Below are 21,378 nucleotides of genomic sequence, written 5' to 3'. Positions count from 1 at the left end.
GATGCTAGCGTACAAGTCATTACATAGCATGACACCTGAATACATCTCAGCTTAGCTTCCCCCATACATCCCAAACAGGCCGCTCCACTCCCTGGAGGAAACACATCTCCCTCCAACTCCAAAATGGCAGACAAGGATCCTACTCTCATTTCATACCAAGCTACTGGAATCAACTGTCCCCAAGAGATCAGATCGCTCGAAGGGACTTCTGAACTTTAGGAAAGCAATAAAAACTTACCTCTTCATCCAGTAGCCCCACATAATGCCTGTATGAATACGAAAGAAATGTCTTCTATGTAAGTTAACCTGTATATTAAACTGAGATCATCTATGTATATCAAATTAGGATGTTAATGGTGCTTTTTAATTCAATCCGTTGCCAGTAAAGTGAAATCTATATGAACAAGGCAAACTCTAGACTTTCAAGACACTGAATATCTATCAATATTTGCCTGCCACCAGCCTAGCAATTCATGGCTGAGGTGTTTATTTTTAATTTTTATATTAAGTGTGTTGAAAGTCTAGAGTTTGCCTTGTTCATATAGATATCAAATTAGGATGAACACACTGTATTATAAGTATGGCAAATTGTAACCTGTTCTGAGCTCTTTGGGGAGAACGGGATATAAAATGAATTAAATAAATAAATAAATAAATAATTATCTCCCTTTTATGAAGCAATGTTAGGCTTTTTTATCGCCAGCCCCTATGAGTGTTGGAGCTAATACCGCTGAGACTGGTGATAAAGACTAACAGCTTTGTAAAAGGGAGGGTATATAGTTTCTGTAGAAGTAGATTACTTGGATTGTGAAGAAAATATAATTTCAATAAAATTATTTTTTTAAAGAACCCTATAGAACTCAATCATAGCTCCTCTCAGCCATCTCTTCGCCAAGCTGAATAGCCCTTACCTTTCCTCATATAAGCGTCTTTTCATCTGCTTAAACATTTTGGTTGCTTTTCTCTACCTTTTTTTTGAGATGTGGGAACTGCACACAGTACTTAAGGTGTGGTGACTAGATGCCAAATGATCACCCAACGTAACCTCAGAAACACTTTCCCCATTTGTAAGCATCAATTCTAGAACAGTTCTATCCTGCGTGGGTTAGAAACATAGAAAATGACGGCAGAAAAGGGCCACAGCCCACCAAGTCTGCCCACTCTAATGACCCACCCCCCTAATTTCTTCCATGAAGAAATAAGCAAAAAACAAAAGGAATTGACCCCAAAATATCCACAAAGAAGAAAATCCACAGAGGTTTTTTTGGTTTTCCATGAAGAGATCCCACATGCTTATCCCATTTTTTCTTAAAATCTCTGTCAATTACCTGCAGTGGAAGAAGATCATTCTGTAATTAATTGCTGGAGCAATTTTTCATGTAGCTAATCCAAGATCTCCTCGCTTCCTTGCAGCTGGGATGGTCCATTCAAAGTCTGGCAAGTTAAAATCACCTATCAGTAGTACTTCCCCTTTCCTACATAGTGTCACAGGGCAGCCCCTGTGAGCTGTAAGGAATCCTTACCAGAACAGGAATCTAATGAAAACAGTAAAATGATTCCTAAGACTGCTAGCATAAAACCCAGAGCAGCTCCCAGGAATATTCAGGGCAAAGTATTCCTTCATTAAAGCTTCCTCAAACAATGCCCAAGAAGACAAAGACTGGTTTAGCTTTTCCCAAACAGCTGTAGGAACTCTGCAAGAGAAACTACATTTCCCAGTAGCACAGGGAATAGTGAAGGGGAAAAACAGGACTGGAACACAAGCCAATCCTAATCTGTGTGAGACTGGTTTAAACCAGATTAGAAGGCTCCAGAAACCAGATTTCTCAAACTCACCTGCAGTGAGTAGTAATCAGCTCACTGCAGGGAAAGAAAAGGGTGTAACCCACATTCCCAAGCAGTTCCAGCAACCTAGAGCAGTAGTGCAATTGGAAGGGAGCAGAGTCAGCAGACTACAGCCACTGAAAGCCACAGAGCATGGCAGAAAGCTCAGGTACATGCTCTTAGTGAAGAAGCTATGGATAGTTTTGACTCATCATCTGTAAATGAAATGGAAGATGATGTGAGTTTCTGTGCAATGGACACAGAAGTGGCTGAATTATCCAGTATAGAGATTATAGAAATGAGCTAAGGGCTATTGAAGATAAAGGTCTGCTCAGGTTAATTATAAGAATTGAATTGAAGAGTCTTAGAATATTTATTCTTTAATAGTTCTTTGAATTGAAAAAATTAAAAAAAACTAAAAAAATTAAAAAATAGGTGAATAAAAACTGTTTCAAACCCGACAGCCAATGATGAAGTTCCCACAGTAAATCTCCCGCATTTTTGAATCGAATATTGCGGTGGAGTGGTGGGGCTGAGGCGTCGGGTTTTCAAGAACTGATTATTTAAAATTAAATCTGGCTCTCTTACCATTGGTATTTAAAATTATAGTCAGTCTCTCATTTATTATATATTTACTTTTCTGACTAGCATACATACATGTCCCTGTAAGCTCTCTTGACAGGTTAATTATAAAGCAGAAGGAAGTTTGTTTTTTTGAACTTTAAGATAAGTGCCATTGATTAAAGTAGTTTAAGCTGGAATGCAACCAGGGCAAGTGGCAAGCCTACAAAACCAGTAGAGAACATTTGTTTTCTTATTTTTTTTGCCTTTTGGCTATTCTTATGTGCTGTGGGGAAGTTATGGCTAAGAATGAATATCCACACACCACCAATTCAGTGAAAAGCACAAGTAGGAACCCAAACTTCAAGGGAAACTTGGAGTAGAACCCACCCTTGGGGGTATTAATGCTGTGACCCCCAAGGAGTTTTGCCTTTAAAGGCAAAACTTTTAGTGTGTATGACTTTTGTGTCTTTTTGCTTGAACTGAAGTTTTGAAGCTTGTGTGTGGTGAAACATAAAGGCAATGGTGATACAAACCTGAAGGCCACTTTTGAAGCTTTTGTTAGTAGTGTTTTGAACAATAAACTTATAAAAGAATTGCACCAGTATTTGTTGGAACTCTTTATTAATGCATATCAAGCTACCAAACAACCTCGCTCACACTCGGCTGAGGTTTATGTGCACTGGGCCGGGCCATTTGCTGTGTCCAGCTTGGCCATGACCGGTCACAATAGCTATGTTGCAAATGTCTTTAATTAAATCTTTGTCCGTTCCTTCTGTGAAGGAGTCCTGTATATCACATCAACATAAATGCATTTTCCATTCTTTCTTTCAGATTAACCCACAGTGCTGCTTCTTTACTCCCTAGGTCTCTCAATTCTGTCACTTTCTAATATTATTTTTAACATACAATGCAACTCCTGCACCCTTTTTACTTACTCTATCATGCAATCTTCACCATCCTTTCTGGAAAGAAAATATTTCCTCAGATTACTCCAGAGTCTGTTCCCTTTTATCTTCATCCTATGTGTCTTCATTCCAGACCTTTCTCTCAATTAAGAGACTCGCCTCCTGTGTATTTTTCCATGGAAGTAATTTCTCTATTATATCTCACCTCTCATCTTTCTTATATGACATACATATTTAAATCTTTAAGTCTATTCCCATATGCTTCATGATGAAGGCCACTGACCATTTTAGTAGTTACCCTCTGGACTAGCTCCATCCTATTTATATCTTTTGAAGGTCACCAGAATTGTACACAGGATTCTAAACGAAGTCTCACTAGATATGTACTATATATGGGGCACTAGCACCTTTTTTTTTTTCTGCTGGACATTCCTTTCCCTATGTACCCAAGCATCCTTCTAGTTCTAACCATCACCTTTTCTACCTGTTTGGCCACCTTTAGATCCTCAGATACGTTCACCCCCTAGTCCCATTCATCTTTTGGGCACTTCACCCCCTCTACTGTACCTCTCCCTTAGATTTTAGAGCCCATATAATGATCCTGCATTTCTATAGCATTAAATATTAGCTGCTAATTTTTGGACTCTTTGCCAAGCTTCAATACATCCCTCCTCATGTTATCCACACCATTAAGGGTGTTTATCCTATTACATATTTTGGTATCATCCACAAAAAGGCAAATTTTACAAGGCAGCCCTTCCACATTATAGCTCACAAAAGTGTTAAAGAATTGGATCAAGAATTGAACCTTGCAGCACACCACTGGCAACGTCCCTTTCCTCAGAGTTGGCACCATTTACCACTACCCTCTTGTCACCTTCCTCTCAACCAGTTTAGAATTCCAGGTCATTTGAGTTCATACCAAGAATACTTCAGTTTGATAGAATGATTTCTTTATTGAAAGAGCTACACTGGCTTCCAATAAGAAAAATGCATTCAATTCAAATTATGCATATTGTTTTTTAGATTTTATCCAAATTGGCACCAAGTTAATAAGGTACCATTAACTAGGCCTTCTTTGAATAGATTCCTGCGAGCCATAGTCACTTCATTTATACATTCCTTCAGTACATGGAATAACATCTAAGATGAAACTGAATTCCTTGTTGCCTTATCAGGCAGCTATACATTGGAACTCTGCCACCCACTGTTAAGAAGGAGCGTCGGTATTTATCCTGTCTAAATAATGTCTGAAATTTTTGTTCCAATTCCTTTGTTTTAGGTTGTTTTGGTTTATTTGTTAAATGTTTCTTTTTTTGTAATGTTGTATTCCTAGCTTATGGTTAGTTTCTTAATTTGTAATTCTCACTGAACTATATAATTGAAAAGTAGCGGTTTATTGTATTTATAAAGTTGCTTATTCAGAACCATATCAATGGCTTTGCTAAAATCTAGAGTATACCACATGTAGTGCTCTCTTGATCCAACTATGACAAAGTCCTTACCTTTAGTAAAACTATGCTCGGGTCCTATAATCAACTGGATTTCAGAAATCTCAGTTTTAAATTTAGAAGTCACCTCTCGGTCATGATACTATATCTGGTTGTGATTCACCAATCAAGATGCAGACTAAATGCTTTATTGCCAATAGATGTAGAATTGATACTCTTGCTCTCTCTCAGAGGAGTGGCTTAGTGGTTAGAGCTGCTGTTTCAGCACCCTGAGCTAGTGCGTCTGTTTCACAATTCAAATTGATTCACAGAATCAGTAAAATAAAACTCACTGATTCAGGTACTGCGGGTGAGGGGGGGCAGCATCGGCATCCTAACATAGTAGATGACGGCAGATAAAGACCTGAATGGTCCATCCAGTCTGCCCAATCTGATTTAATTTTAATTTTTTAATTTTTTCTTCTTAGCAATTTCTGGGCAAGAATTCAAAGCTCTACCAGGTACTGTGCTTGGGATCCTACTGCTGAAATCTGTTAAAACCGACTCCAGCCCATCTACACCCTCCTAGCCATTGAAGCCCTCCCCAGCCCATTCTCCACCAAATGGCCATATACAGACACAGACCGTGCAAATCTTCCCAGTACTGGCCTTAGTTCAATTTTTTATATTTTCTGATTCTAGATCCTCTGTGTTCATCCCAAGCTTCTTTGAACTCAGTCACAGTTTTACTCTCCACTAGCTCTCTTGGGAGCGCATTCCAGGAATCCACTACCCTCTCTGTAAAGTAGACTTTCCTAACATTACCTTTGAATTTACCACCCCTCAACCTCAAATTATGTCCTATGGTCTTACCATTTTCCTTTCTCTGGAAAATTGGCGTGACGTTGGCTATCTTCCAATCGTCCAGTATCTGACCAGCTCTAATTGCAGGTTGGCAATTTTTTGCAATAGCTCTCCGATTTCAACCTTCAGGTCTTTTAAGACTCTCGGGTGAATTCCATCAGGTCCAGGGGATTTGTCACCTTTTAAGTTTGTCAATCTGGTAGTATATCTGGTCCAAGTCCACTTCTACTGTGGTGAGGCTGTCCTCTGTTACTCCTTTGAACGCTTTCACCACTACTGGTATTGTTGCGGTGTTCCCTTCGTAAAGACAGATGTAAGAAGGAATTTAGTTTGTCAGCAATTTGTTTGTCTTCCTTGATGTACCCTTTTCTAACCTGGTCATCCAATGGTCCCACCGCCTCTTTTGCGGGTTTTTTTCTTTTTATATATATATCTAAAGAAGGGCTTGAAGTTCTTGGCCTCTTGCGCTATTTTTCCCTTGTAGTCCTTTTTGGCATCCCTCACCGCCTTGTGACATTTCTTCTGCTCATCCTTGTGTGTGTTCCGAGCTTCGGTTGTTTTCGTATGTTTCCACTCTTTAAAAGGAGTCCTTCTTTCTTTTTTATGGCTTCCCTCACCTCTAGTAAGCCATGCCGGTTCCCTTTTGCCTTTATTTTCCCATCCTTTGGTTATCTGTAAATGTAGAGGTTTTGTGCTTTCGTGATAGTATATTTTAGTAGGGACCATGCCTGATCAACCGTTCTGATTTTATCCATCCTTTTTCTTGAGCCATTTCTTTTACCATGGCTCTCATGCTATCATATCTTCCTTTTCTAAAGTTGAAAGTCGTGGTTAAGGTTTTGGTATATTTCACTTTCTCGATGTCTAGTTTAAAGTTGATCGTGTTGTGATCGCTCATCCCAAGCGGGACCATGACTTCTGCTTCTTTTGTCTGACCAGTAATGCCATTTAGGACCAAGTCCAAGGTGGTGTCAGCTCTCCCACCATTTGTTCTAGGAAGCAGTCCCCTATCATTTCCAGGAACTTACCACAGTTTGAGGTTCCCAGGTTCCAGTCGATCCCCGGGAAGTTGAAGTCTCCCATGACCATTACATTTCCTATCTTGCATCCTTGTTTGATTTCCTCATTTCTGAGTCTGTATCCTCCGTCTGTCCTGGGGGGGCGATAGTAAAGACCAATTTTTGTGTCTGCACAATTGCGTCTAGGAATCTTGATCCAGAGGGACTCCAGCTTCTCTTTCCCCTCTGTCTTTACCTCTCTAACAGATTCTATTCCTTCCTGAACATATAGGGCAATACCTCCCCCTTTCTGCCCTGTTCTATCCTTTCTGTATAGCTTGTATCCCTGTAGTACTGTATCCCATTCATTTTCATCATTCCACCATGTTTCTGTTATGCCAATGATTTCTAGTTCGTCACATCTTGCTATTATCTCTAGCTCTCCCATTTTGTTCCTCAAGCTTCTAGCATTCGTATACATACATAAGTTCCCTTTGTGGTCCCTTCTTGGACTTTCTAAGTTTTGCAGCCCCTACTGTGTCTTTCGTGGTATCTGTATGTGCTCCTACATTGTCTCCCTCAATTGCTTCGTGGTCTTCACCCCCTATGTCTGGGTAGCTGTCTGCAGATCCATCTTTGGGGCATTCTGTTGCCCGGGCCATCAACTGGTGGTCGACTGTCGGCTTTCCCCTGACCTTTAGTTTAAAGTCTTGTCAATGGCCCTCCTCATGTTGCCTGCCAATACTCTTGCTCCTTCTTGGTGAGGTGTAATCCATCTATTCTGTAGTACCTGTTTCTTCCCCAGAACGCTGTCCAGTTGCGCACAAAGTCAAAACCTTCTTCTTCGCACCATCTTCTCATCCAGGCATTGATCGCTTGCAGTTCCTCTTGCCTCTTCTCATCCACTCTCGGTACCGGGAGGATCTCTGAGAAGGCCACCTTCACCTCCATGACTTTCAGCTTTCTTCCGTGTGAGTGGAACTGGCCCTTCAGTTCTTCCCTGTCATACTTCCCGTCCGCTTACATCGTTGGTTCCCACGTGGATAAGCACACAGGTGTCCTCTCTTTCTGCGTTGTCTAGGATCCTGGTAATCCTGTTGGCCACATCCTTCACTCTTGCTCCGGGCAGGCAGGTGACAAGTCTATCCTCGCTTCCTCCTGCGGTGTGGCTGTCCACATGTTGTGTAATGGAGTCTCCTACGATGATCCTCCATCTTCTCTGTTCAGGGGTTCCTCAGGGGTCGTAGATCCACGTCCATGGTGTAGAGCTGATCTTCTCTCTCCTGAGGTGCATACCCATGCAGTCTCCCTCTTCCTCTCGGTGAGTGGTCGCCCTCTAACTCCGCTTCAGTCACATCTGTAGTTGTAGTGGTGTCTCCTCCAAACTCATCTAGGCCCATATTCCTGGGTTGCTTGGGTACAGTTTTCCAGCCCTGGGACCTCTACATGTTGCTGGTGGGCTTCCTCAATGAATCTCTAGCTCCTCGATCTCCTTGTTGGTACTGGACTCCACTAGTTGCTTCTCCTGCTCACAGATTTCCTCTTCAAAGGTGAGGTGTTCTTTTAGTTCCCTCACTGTCTCTTATAGAAGCCAGACTTTCTTTATCAGGCTATCCAGCTCCATGCATCAACTGCATATGTATGCCCGAGTCTCCGAGGGGCGGTAGTCATACATATTACAGCTGGTGCAGAAGACTGGAAAGCTCATCTTCTGACTTCCTTGAGCTATCATTTCTTGTTCCCCTTCTGAGTTGTGTGGGCTTCTTGCTGCGAACCTTCTGTCTCCGTCGGCTGGATATGACCTGACTTCCTGTTTGTGGGTCTGTTGGTGCTGCTGTGTTTGTCACTGCTTATTCCTCTAGGTGTGTGGTGTGCAAGAAGTGATCCCTGTTTCGCAGCAGCTACAAATAGAACTTGTAACTTACACTCTAGGTCACTCTGGGCATCCTGGATTTCAGCGCCTTTGCCGCGTGCCACACAACTGTGCGTCGCTGCCCCTTGCTCCCGGTTCTCCTCACGACTCTCCCTGCTCTCCTTCCTTCTCTCCTGCTCTCCCGGCTCCTCTCTGTACGCCTCCTGCTCTCTCTGAATCAGCCGGCTCCTCGCTGCTCTCCTCCCGGCTCCTGATATTAATTTGTTCTCTCGTTATATGATTTTAAACAAAGAGTTCCCCCCTTCCCTTAGTTGAATATCATCTCTTAATCATTTTTATTTTTAATCATTTTTTTCCTTTGTTCTAAGTTTTTCATTTATGAAATTTTTCTTATCTATAGACCTTAAATCTGACTTGGGTGTTTTGCTTTGTATTAAGTTTGCTGTTTTTGAGGTCTTTGCAGACAGAAAAATACCTTTTTATTGAAACAGTGTAGTACTTTCCCAAGAGTGTTACTATAGAAGAGCTGAGCAGATTTCAATTGTTAAATAATTCTTGGATTTTTATTCTTTCTAATTTTCAGAACAAGTTTGTCAAGAGGAATGGCTTCCTGATTGCACATCAGTTCCTACAATGAACTGTCAGTCAGAAGTGCTGGAAGTGTCTGTGGAGGGTCAGCAGATTGAGGAAGCAGTGCTTGCTTTGCTTCATACCATCCTCTTCCACCGGAGCACTGGGAAATTCCACTACAAGAAGGAAGGGACCTATTCCATTGGAACAGTGGGAATGCAAGACATAGATTGCGACTTCATAGAGTTCACTTATGTTAGAGCGTCATCTGAGGAACTTGACCAGATTTTAAAAAAGGCTGTGGGAGATTTCAAGGTAAAGTAGTTTCCAGTCTGTGTAAACAGGTTATGAGACGTTAAAATACTTCATGCTTGTGAAGTAAAGATAAAACAGAATGTAAATAAAATGAGAGAGAACTATGAAAGCACTTCATTTGGGAGCCTTATCCTGCCACATGTCTTATTCTGTATTTATCAAAACATAATAAAAATGTAGCAGATGTAATGGCATCCAGCAGTAAGAAATGCTTTCCAGCTGTTTAAGCAAGCTATAATAACCAGCTTAAATGTGTAAGCCAAATATTACTTATAAGGAGGATGAATTTGCATTTAATGTGACAATCCTGCATCCCAAAGTCTTGTCAGAGAAATATGGGAGGAATTACAAGCCCAGATGCAGAAGGGCTGACCCAAGTCAGAGCCCGGGGGTGTAGATCAGCTGACTATCCTATAGACAGTGAAGAAATGGAAGTAGAACAGGAAAGCTGTGACTTCCCCGATACTGTCCAGAAACCAGGCAGTAAAGTTTTACCTCGCTGTTTGCCAGGTGCTGGGAAGCAGAAAGCAGCACAGCAGGGTGCCTTGAGAGCAATTCAATCAGAGGGAAGGAAACTCCCCCTGCAGCTAAAGGGGAGTGGTTTCTTCCCTCAGCTTAAACATAGGCTCCGTAATGAGCTTAGGGAAGCAGCAGGAACGTGGCAGAAAGAAACCAGCAGATTCCCTGGGACAGGAGCAGAAGCCAGAATCGCAGCATGAAGCTGTACTAGCTTGGAAGCAGCCAGAGCGACTTGCTGAAAGGGACTGGGACATGAAGGAGGAACAGGTTGGAAACTTGCCTTTATCATACTGTGTGCCTGAGTCTATGATAATTGAGGGCTATGATCTGAGTGTAACTCATGCTGAGCCAATGGAGATTGCTTAGGGCTGTGAGGTTAAGGAGGAATATTTCTGCTCCTTTCTGTTTCTCTGCTATTCCCTGCTCACAAGGAGAAGTTATGACCAATTCATGAAAACTGTCAGCACTTAGGATCAAATAAGGCATCAGGGCTTATATGTTTTGGGGATATACAAGCCTGCATATAGCTGAGTGAAACGCTGTACAGAACGACAGCCTGTGTTTGCCTGATGTCAGGTTACAAGCCTCCATGCAGGCTTAGAGTGCTAATTGCTCTCCATAGCAACTAAGGAGAGGCTACGAGTGCTGCCAGCTTCAGAGTCTTAACCCAAACGCTGGCTAAAGACGGGTTTATGAATGTTGAGAGAATACAGTCCCCGTTTGTAACAGCCGATGGGGACTAGCTGTACTGCATTAAACTGAAGGAACTTTTGAATGATAGCAAATGCTCAGTTATGATACTCTGGTGAAGAGGATTGTTAATTCTATGATTTATTTTGATGAAGTCCAGAGCATGCCATATGTCTGATTTTTAAAGAAGTGCCTGTTTTGCATATACTGTGACGAACTTTTAGTGTAATTTGGCGATTCTTTGGTGTGCTACCAAACTCTACTTTCCCAGGCTTTTTTTGTGACATTTTTTTCTTTTTTCCTTTATCACCATGGACCCCTGATGAAGGTTGTCCGAAACATGGACTGTGTTGGGTCACTTGTCTGGTAAAAGGTTTTTAATTAAGATTTATTTGTTAAAATAAAATTTTTGCCTGCACCGTGTACAAGCCTGCAGTTTTGGTTTGTTTGCTCTTGTATATAAAGTTTGTCACCGGTGAAATCAGGCTTGGCTGAAGTTGCCAAGGCCAGTGGCCTAATAAGTTATGATTTAACACTGAAGCCATTCTGACTGCGGAGGTTTCTGTACCAAGAACACACCATATCTAACCCAAGGAATAAATTAGAGGTATCCTGCTTGAAAGGTGGCCCTACTACAAAGGGGCTCACGCCGGAGTGTCAGTTATAAGTCACTGCCTGGCTACCAAAAACCGCTCGGCCAGAACATAGGTGTGACAATCTGTCAATGTTTCCCTCTACTTCAGTTATCCATGCCTCTGTTTACTTCTCTCGTTATCCTTACTTCTTGGACCACCAACTCTATTTTCTAGTCCCCATATATGGTTACCCGATCCTCCCATCACATGCTCATTTTTTGTGCTGCATCCTTCAACTTGTTTTAATAAAGCCCTTATGTTATACAGTTACTGGAGGCATTGTGTTCCCATGAATACCTCACCCCTCTTCCCTATTCCCTATTGTCTTTTGCATATCTCAGTTATTACCAATGTCCTCCCAATGTGTGGCGGCAGTCAAAAGAGCACATAGAATTCTAGGAATTATTAAAGGAATGGTTAACAAGACTAAGTGTTATAATGCCCCTGTATTGCTCCATGGTGTGATCTCACCTAGAGTATTGTATTCAGTTCTGGTCTCCTTATCTCAAGAAAGATAGATATAGATATAGGCACTAGAAAAGGTTCAGAGAAAAGCGATCAAGATGATAAAGGGAATGGAACTCCTCTTGTATGAGGAAAGACTAAAAAGCTTGGAAAAGAGACGGCTGAGGGGAGATAAGATTGAAATCTACAAAATCCTGAGTGGATCAATTTTTCACACTTTCAAAAATGACAGAGACCAGGGGACACGATGAAGTTACAGGTCAAGATGACTGTGGTATGCAGACCTGGTCCATCTACGAAGAGATCAAGGTCTCGACTTCTTGTCATCCCTGGCTGATCAGGCAGGGTCTAGAATGCTTTGGTCTTATGGCATAGCTTTTGAGTAAATGTTGCTAGTGTGTAAAGGCTATTCGGATGGAGACGTGTCCTTCCTACATCTTAGAAGGGTGGAGAAGACTATAGCAGCATATGCAAAAGCCTGGAAATGCTTCCAAGCTTGGTGTACTCAGAAGTGAGTGACCTGAGCTCGGCACCAATCTCTAAAGATTAAGTTCTTACCTCTAATCTTCTTTCTAGTAGACAGACACTCTATTCCCGAAGCCCACCCTGTCAGATGTTCATTTGCCTGCCTACTGCCTCGAATGTGTTGGGGCATATGGACACTTTGATTCTTTCCTTTATCCAGTTCTAACAAGGATAGAGGATGCAACTGTTGCATTGATGAATCTAGGGGGTATCTGTAGAATCTCACACACTCTTGTGGCCTCTTTTTTACAAAGCTGCACTAGCGGCTGTGCTGCGCTAATGGCCTTGAAGCCCATAGAGGTTTTAAGGGCTTCGGGGCTGTTGCTGCATGGCTTTGTAAAAGAGGTAGTTAGTGCAGGTTACACTCAGAAAGGCTGACTTGTTTGTGTTCACCTTATGTTATTGCAAATGGTAGGTTGTTTTTTTTGTTTGTTTTTTTTATCTTACTGATACAAGCCGAACTGACATGTTTCTCAGGAAGAGTCCCCGTACGCCTCCCTATTCTGATTCCTCTCCAGGTCTGACTATCTGCTTGATATGAACTGAGGAATTGGAGGACAGCCCAGCCCCAGAGGGATGGAAGTAGGAGCAAAAGAATGCTAATGAGGCTATCTACAGGAATTCTTACAGAAAGGGATTGACAACCCACAGGTTCAAGAATAGTGTCTCTCTACTAGAAAGAAGATTGAGGTAGGAACCTAATCTTTCCATAAAATTTAGTTTACACAGAGCAAAAAAAAGTTATGCATTTTTAGCACTTTTGCCCATATTTAATATTTGTTTTCTGTTCTTTTGTAGGATGCTCTGCAGAATTCTGGAAGTGATGGACTAGGACAAATATCCCTGGAATTTTATCAGAAAGTGTCATATTGCCCACTTGAAGATGAGTGCATCCCTTGGGAGGTGTGGACCATCAAGGTCAATGTGGTGAACTTGGCCAATGAGCAACAGAAATGCCATGAAAAGTTGGGGAAAAAAACTTGGTGAAAAGATCATCAATATTGTGGAAATGATGAACATGCATGAGTATCTACCAAAGATGCCACCACAGTCAGAGGTGGACAATGTGTTTGACACAAGTTTAAAGGATGTTCAACCTTACTTGTACAAAATCTCCTACCAAATTACAGATGCACTTGGCACCTCTGTACCACCACGATGTGAAGACTGATCAAGGACACACTGGCTCTCTAGATAAAGTCACTCTTTGTACAATTACCAGTTTGTTGGGAGATTTTGTGATCAGCCTCAGTTTACTGTAGGTGGTGTAATTTACAAAGGTTATATGTAGCCAGCTGGAAAGGAAAGAGTACATAACTGAGGAAAAAGTAGTCTTAAGTTTTTGTAAATTTCTGACTTTGTTCTTTATCTGTTCATTCCTTAAAGTTATGAATGAGGCAGAAACATCTGGTACTGACAGCTGTTATACTAAAGGTGTATAGCTTAGGGTGGGGGGTGCAGGTTAGTTGGTAATTTTTACTTATTGGAAGGGGTATTCCTCATTCTTGCACCTTTTGCACTGTAGTGAAGTAGAGGAATTTTAGGGCTTTATGTACCTGCCACATGCTTAGCACTCCTTTCCACAGCAGCACTACTGTTTCACAAATGCTCTTGATTTCAGTTGACCCTCATCTTAAAACCCTCGGAGTACAAAGTCTCTCAGTGCCAGCAGCTTTTAGCTTTGAGGACTATATTAGCCATCTCTCTGAATCTGTTCTTCGCAGGTTACAGTCCAGTAATAGAAAATTATCTTTATCTCCTTTTAGATCTGAATAATAACAAACCAGAGCTTTGCTCTGGTCAGAATGTTGTGGGCTTTGGCATAGTGGATGTGAGTTTGGATCCCCTGTCCATATGGGCTATTCAGATATGGGTGCACTAGTGGTACAGTATACTGAGCTCAAGAAGGGAGGACAGATCACTTCTCATGCTGAGGTTGTACCTCCAGATAAGATGCTCTTCAGCAAGGTAGATAGCAAGAAATAAAGGTAGATGGCAATACAAATGGCTGCTTTTCATGTATTCTGTCTGTAAAGTAATCTGTACATATGGTGGTGAACAATTCTTACTTGAAATAGAGCATCTATATAGTATAACAAGAATTTCACTAGTATATCTTTTATTCAACCTAGGTAGAATGCTCTGTAAGCATGCCTTATAGTAAAACCACTACAGATAATGGGAAGAGCAAGTAGACTTCATCCCTTGTTATAAAAAATATGTATAACCTGTTCAACATGCACCATTCTGCCAAGATCTGATTTTTGCTATAAATCTTTCCAGTATTTTAATTGCATTATAAAATTTGTGGTGAAGGTGTACTGTTTTCAGTAAAGCATTGAACTGCAAACAAGGTGAATCCATAAAATGTCATCTCTTCCTTTTTCTGAGTGACTTTAATCTCCATGTTGGTCTCGCCTTAACTAGCTGAATGTTGTTGTGCAAGAGACCTGAGTCTGAGCTAGACTGTTTGCCTGAAGTTGTAGAGCTAACATTTTAAAGCCTCTAGAAAGAGGACACTGCCTGTGTTTGGAAACACCCATGGCCTGATGTGCTAAAGCTTTTCTCTTCTGTCTGTCTGATGAAAAAAGCTTAGTAAATTAGTCCTTCCTTAGCATCCTTACCAGACCAGTTCAGAACTTGTGGGTTATGCCCATCAGCCAGCAGATGGAGACAGATTAAATACTTTTAGGCTCTGTCCTTTTTTATTGGAATTTATTAACTGCACTTATGAGAGATTAATCAGGAAGGTGCACAGCAGGTACAGTTTAACATGAAACTTCCAATTTTGAATGGCTCTCATGAGATTTGCTGCAGCCATTCAGGAAGCCACACAGAACCCAAAGTGCCCTCCTGCTCAATATAGCTGAACTGTCAACTTGGGGCAGGAGCACAAAGTGTACTCATGCCCACTATTTCTGGACTACCAGGGATTCCAGGTACACAAGTTATAGGGAAGGCATGGCAGCATGCAGGATATTGGCAGAAAGGAGGTACAATAGGCAGGGAGGGGGTGCTGGGTGTAGATCCTGGCAAGGCACTTTTGAATATTAATCTGCTCATCATATATTCAAGTCAACCATTTTTTCTCTTTTGGGGGGAAAATGTGGCTTTCAACTTGAGTAAATATACAGTAATCAGTTGAGGGAATGGGTGCTCCTTTCTCTTTACTTAAAAAAAATAATTTTTGAAGAGAAGTTAGTTTTTCAGGAGCATGGGAACTTCTGAGAGGAGTCAGCTCCTCCCTCTCTCCCCTCCCACATTAGCTTATTCTCTTTGAGTGAAAAGAACTTTCTACAGTTAAATTTGCTCTAAGGGTATGTGAGTACTGAGGGTCTTTTTCTTTAGAGGGGGTAGAAAGGGTTTTAATTACTTATTGGGGTGTGGTTATCTTATGAGCATTGGCCAAAATATTTAGTGCTGATTTAGGCTGCAGCATCAGCTTCATGGGATTTCTTATTTTTTGCTTTCTCCTCACATATGCTCATAGAGGTCCCAGTTGATTATGTGAAGCCTTTGCTTTTGGGGCTGGTGCATAGAAGTCGGGGACTGCACATCATACTAGAGCCTGATGGCATTTTGGGTTTGGATATGGTGTTGAAACAGGGCCCCAAATCATTTTTGCCTAGTTTTTGCTTTGGTTTCAGTATTACAAAAAGGAGAGACTGACTCTGTAATCTATACAACCTAAGAGGAGGGCTCGCTATACAAAAACTGAGCTCAGAGACATAAAACTCTAAAGAGGGAGAGATACCCCCCTCTTGGAAAAAGAGTTTATCTTCCAATTATTGCTTGATCAATAGTAAAAGCGAGACCAGCTCAAAGGTGTAAAAATATGTGTATTCAACAGGGTATATATATCTCTTAATTGCTTGATTGAAATACTAATTGAAGTACTGTATACAACTAGGTCAAAAAGGTTTCTTGCATTCAGGTTGCCACAAATACTTTAAAGCACTTAGCTGAACTTGGTTGTAAAGTAGAAACTCATCAGGGTCCCAACGCAGCCCCATTTCGGCGTCTGCTTCAGGAGACCCCGCCAGAAAAAGATTTAATGCTGATAAGGAGTAACAACCGTAACAAAGTTCAAAAAGAAGTCTGAAATGCAAAAAATATATATATGACACGCTATAGATATGGGCAACAAACCTCACAACGCCACAGATCTATGCTAAATGTAATAAGTTTTGACGGCTGCCATAGCAGAAGAGAGCACACAAAAGTACATACCGTACAAATTGTAGAAAAACTTCTATGCAACAGAGAACGCCGGCACCCGCTCCGATATTTAAACCAGAGGGGGGGAAGGGAACCAGATGTAATCAGCGTGATGACATCATAAAAAATACTGACGTGAGCAAAAACTTCACAGGTCCACTGCTCGAGCCAGACAGTATTAGAGGAAAGCAACCCATTCAATATCATTGTTAAGACCGTGTGGGTGGAGGGTATTTAAGTCAAAAATCCACTTCTGCTCCCTCCTCCACAACATACGCGCTGTGTCACCTCCCCTAGTATTGCAATAGCGATCCAACACTGTAAATCTAAGATCTGATGTGGTATGGTTCTTGCTTTGCCAATGTTGCACCAGGGGGGCTTCTTGTACTGCAGTGCGTATGCGGCTCAGATGTTCACCAATACGAAGCTTCAAAATGTGGGTGGTGCTTCCCACGTATACCAGATGGCAGGGACAGGATATAGCGTAAACTACATGGTGTGAATCACAACTAGTCATGTGCTGAGTGTACTTATAACGAGAAGGTAATGACATTTGTTGGATAGTAACACTGAGATGGCAAACTTTGCAGTGTCCACATGGAGAGTGCTGACCCCTCGTTGGGCTGAACGCCACTGGTTTTAAAAATTGAGAGTGTGTAAGTTGTTGTCTCAGGTTGGGAGATTTAGAAAAAGCAAATCTAGGCACTTCTTGAAAAGCCTCATGATACTGCATGATGGGCCAATGCTTCTTGATGATTTTCTTAATCTGAAAAGCGTGAATAGAATAGGGTAACACGCAGACCAATGAGCTGGCTTCGGATACATGATGTGCTTGCAACAGAAATGCCAGGAAAAGTTGGGGAAAAAACTTGGTGAAAAGATCATCAATATTGTGGAAATGATGAACATGCATGAGTATCTACCAAAGATGCCACCACAGTCAGAGGTGGACAATGTGTTTGACACAAGTTTAAAGGATGTTCAACCTTACTTGTACAAAATCTCCTACCAAATTACAGATGCACTTGGCACCTCTGTACCACCACGATGTGAAGACTGATCAAGGACACACTGGCTCACTAGATAAAGTCACTCTTTGTACAATTACCAGTTTGTTGGGAGATTTTGTGATCAGCCTCAGTTTGCTGTAGGTGGTGTAATTTACAAAGGTTATATGTAGCCAGCTGGAAAGGAAAGAGTACATAACTGAGGAAAAAGTAGTCTTAAGTTTTTGTAAATTTCTGACTTTGTTCTTTATCTGTTCATTCCTTAAAGTTATGAATGAGGCAGAAACATCTGGTACTGAAAGCTGTTATACTAAAGGTGTATAGCTTAGGGTGGGGGGCGCAGGTTAGTTGGTAATTTTTACTTATTGGAAGGGGTATTCCTCATTCTTGCACCTTTTGCACTGTAGTGAAGTAGAGGAATTTTAGGGCTTTATGTACCTGCCACATGCTTAGCACTCCTTTCCACAGCAGCACTACTGTTTCACAAATGCTCTTGATTTCAGTTGACCCTCATCTTAAAACCCTCGGAGTACAAAGTCTCTCAGTGCCAGCAGCTTTTAGCTTTGAGGACTATATTAGCCATCTCTCTGAATCTGTTCTTCGCAGGTTACAGTCCAGTAATAGAAAATTATCTTATCTTTATCTCCTTTTAGATCTGAATAATAACAAACCAGAGCTTTGCTCTGGTCAGAATGTTGTGGGCTTTGGCATAGTGGATGTGAGTTTGGATCCCCTGTCCATATGGGCTATTCAGATATGGGTGCACTAGTGGTACAGTATACTGAGCTCACAGGGCTTTAAACTAGGTAAGTCGGCGGAGGGTACCCATTCACATATTAGTGCAGAAAGGGATTATCCTGATGAGATGAGTCGAAACTCCGCTTCCATGTCCAAGGTAAGTACCCACATTGTAAACAGTTCTTTGGGAGTCACACCGACTCGGGTAGGATACGCCTCACAGGGACTTAACAAGCACAAGATCTGAAGGGCCATGTATGTCAATGCACACAGTTTAGGTAACAAAATTCTAGAATTGGAGGCTGAAATAAGGAATGCCGACCTAGATGTGGTGGCAATATCTGAAACTTGGGTCACGGACTCACATGGGTGGGATATGGCTATACCGGGCTACAATCTACTTCGTCAGGACAGAGAGGGCAGGTTAGGAGGTGGGGTAGCTCTATACATTAAAGAGGACATCAAAACCACCAGGATCACAGATGTCAAGTACACCGGGGAGTCCCTCTGGGTAAACCTGGCAAGAGGCAGAGAAAAATGCCTGTATCTAGGTGTGGTATACAGAACCCCAAGACAACTGGAAGACATGGACGCAGAATTAATTGAAGACATAGAGAATATCACTCTACGAGGAGAAGCTGTACTGCTAGGGGACTTCAATATGCCTGATGCAGACTGGAACTCATTTTCAGCGACAACCAGTGGTAGCAGGAGGCTCTTAACCTCCATAAAGGGAGCACGTCTCAAACAAATGGTAACGGAGCCCACTAGGGCCCAGGCGATCCTCGACCTGGTACTCACCAACGGGGAAAGCGTCTCAGAGGTCTCAGTAGGAGATACGCTAGCCTCCAGCGACCACAACATAGTATGGTTCAACCTTAGGAAAGGCTTCCCTAGATCAAACATGAAAACAAAGGTACTCAATTTCTGGGGCACAGACTTCGCACGCATGGGAGATTTCGTCCATCGGACGCTGCAGGACCAAGCGGAGACCGATGATGTAGAAGCTAAGTGGTTAACACTGAAATCAACCATACATGAAGCAACTAGCCGCTTCATAAAATCAGTAAATAAACGACAAAGAAACAATAAACCCAATGGTTCACCGCGGAGATCTCGCACCTCATTAAGGAGAAGAAAAAAGCGTTTCTCTCCTACAAGCGCACGGAGAAAAGAGGTAAAGGTAGAATATAGGACCAGGTCTACAGCGGTCAAAATGGCAGTTAGGGAGGCAAAACTTCGAATGGAAGAAATTCTGGCAAAAAACATTAAAAAGGGGGACAAATCCTTCTTCAGGTATATTAGTGACAGAAAAAGGAACACAGGCGGGATAGTACGCCTTAGAAGACCGGACGGAAGTTACGTGGAAGCAGATTCCGATAAAGCCGAACTACTGAATGAATACTTCTGCTCAGTCTTCACCTGTGAGGCACCGGGACACGGTCCGCAGTTGAAGGCAACACAAAGCACAGAAGACCCGTTTCAGAATTTTGAGTTCACACCAGGTGAAGTTTACAGTGAACTGGCAAGACTCAAGGTGAACAAAGCCATGGGACCAGACAATTTGCACCCAAGAGTGCTCAGAGAATTGAGTGATGTCCTGGCGAAACCGTTGGCTGAGCTATTCAATCTCTCCCTAAGTAAGGGGAAAGTTCCCCTGGACTGGAAATTAGTTAATGTCGTTCCTCTGCATAAAAAGGGTTGCAGGGCAGAGGCTGCGAATTATAGACCGGTGAGTCTCACATCAATAGTGTGCAAACTCATGGAAACACTAATTAAAAGCAAATTGGACACGATCTTGAATGAAGGGAATCTTCGGGATCCCAGTCAGTATGGATTCACCAAGGGTAGGTCCTGCCAATCCAATCTCATCAGCTTCTTTGACTGGGTAACAAGAAAGTTGGACTTGGGAGAGTCTTTGGACGTCGTGTACCTGGACTTCAGTAAAGCTTTTGACAGTGTCCCACACCGCAGGCTGCTAAGCAAGATGGAATCGATGGGGTTAGGAGAGACACTAACTGCATGGGTCAATGATTGGCTGAGTGGCAGACTTCAGAGGGTGGTGGTTAATGGTACCCTCTCTAAAACATCAGAGGTGACCAGTGGAGTGCCGCAGGGCTCGGTCCTGGGTCCACTCCTTTTCAACATATTCATAGGGGATCTGACTCAAGGGCTTCAAGGTAAAATAACACTATTCGCTGATGACGCCAAACTATGTAATATAGTAAGTGAATGCAGTTTACAGAATTATATGGCGCAGGACCTGCTTACATTGGAAAGTTGGTCCTCAACCTGGCAGCTAGGCTTCAATGCTAAGAAATGTAAGGTCATGCACCTCGGAAGCGGAAATCCATGCAGGACGTACTTCTTGAACGGAGAAACTTTAACTAGGACTTCAGCAGAACGAGATTTAGGAGTAATCATCAGTGCAGACATGAAAACTGCCAATCAAGTGGAGAAGGCTTCATCTAAGGCAAGGCAGATATTGGGTTGTATCAATAGAAGTTTCGTCAGCCGAAAGCCAGAAGTCATAATGCCGTTGTACAGGGCCATGGTGAGACCTCATCTGGAGTACTGTGTGCAATTCTGGAGGCCACATTACAGTAAAGATGTGCGCAGAATTGAATCGGTTCAACGGACGGCCACCAGGATGATCTCGGGGCTCAAGGGTCTCTCGTACGAAGAGAGACTGAACAAATTGCAGCTCTACACTCTTGAGGAATGTAGGGAGAGGAGAGACATGATCAAAACATTTAAGTACCTCACGGGACGTGTCGAAGTGGAAGATGATATTTTCTTTCTCAATGGACCCTCGGCCACAAGAGGGCACCCGCTCAAACTCAGGGGCGGAAAATTTCATGGTGACACCAGAAAGTATTTCTTCACAGAGAGAGTGGTTGATCATTGGAACAAGCTTCCAGTGCAGGTGATCGAGGCAGACAGCGTGCCAGACTTTAAGAATAAATGGGATACCCATGTGGGATCCCTACGAGGGTCAAGTTAAAGAAATTGGGTCATTAGGGCATAGACAGGGGGTGGGTAAGCAGAGTGGGCAGACTTGATGGGCTGTAGCCCTTTTCTGCCATCATCTTCTATGTTTCTATGTATAAAAATGCATACATTAAAACAAAATTGCGTGACTTTTAGTTATAGTCTCATGTAACTGCTGCAAGAGGTCATCTCAACCATTTTGATAGTAGAGTTGAAATAGGCAACAGCAATTGGGAATCTCTATCCA

General features: G+C 42.3%; 2 protein-coding genes across 4 annotated transcripts in view; both read left to right on the top strand.

The window, feature by feature from the left end:
* Window positions 1–1,835: 1,835 nt before the first annotated feature.
* Window positions 1,836–18,152, top strand: LOC117356572 (autophagy-related protein 101-like). 3 transcript variants are annotated; one of them, XM_033935953.1, is made up of 4 exons: window positions 1,836–1,993; window positions 9,042–9,343; window positions 12,976–13,130; window positions 17,239–18,152. In XM_033935953.1, the coding sequence occupies exons 1-4, from the start codon at window positions 1,978–1,980 to the stop codon at window positions 17,453–17,455; spliced, it is 690 nt and encodes a 229-aa protein (XP_033791844.1). In that variant the 5' UTR covers window positions 1,836–1,977; the 3' UTR covers window positions 17,456–18,152. The 3 variants fall into 3 exon arrangements, with proteins under 3 accessions (XP_033791844.1, XP_033791845.1, XP_033791846.1); XM_033935954.1 differs by having other exon boundaries at window positions 12,976–13,137; window positions 17,246–18,152; XM_033935955.1 differs by having other exon boundaries at window positions 1,925–2,062.
* Window positions 2,042–21,378, top strand: part of LOC117356575 (autophagy-related protein 101) — a 56,149-nt gene continuing 36,812 nt past the window's right edge. Inside the window, exon 1 of the mRNA XM_033935962.1 lies at window positions 2,042–2,062. The gene's annotated coding sequence lies outside the window, so the exon portion shown is untranslated. The remainder of the gene's footprint in view (window positions 2,063–21,378) is intronic.

The sequence above is a fragment of the Geotrypetes seraphini genome, chromosome 3 (assembly GCF_902459505.1).
Source record: "Geotrypetes seraphini chromosome 3, aGeoSer1.1, whole genome shotgun sequence".
In the NCBI taxonomy this organism is placed as follows: domain Eukaryota; kingdom Metazoa; phylum Chordata; class Amphibia; order Gymnophiona; family Dermophiidae; genus Geotrypetes; species Geotrypetes seraphini.
The sequence above is the reverse complement of the archived record's forward strand: the minus strand, read 5'-3'. Positions and strand labels throughout refer to the sequence as shown.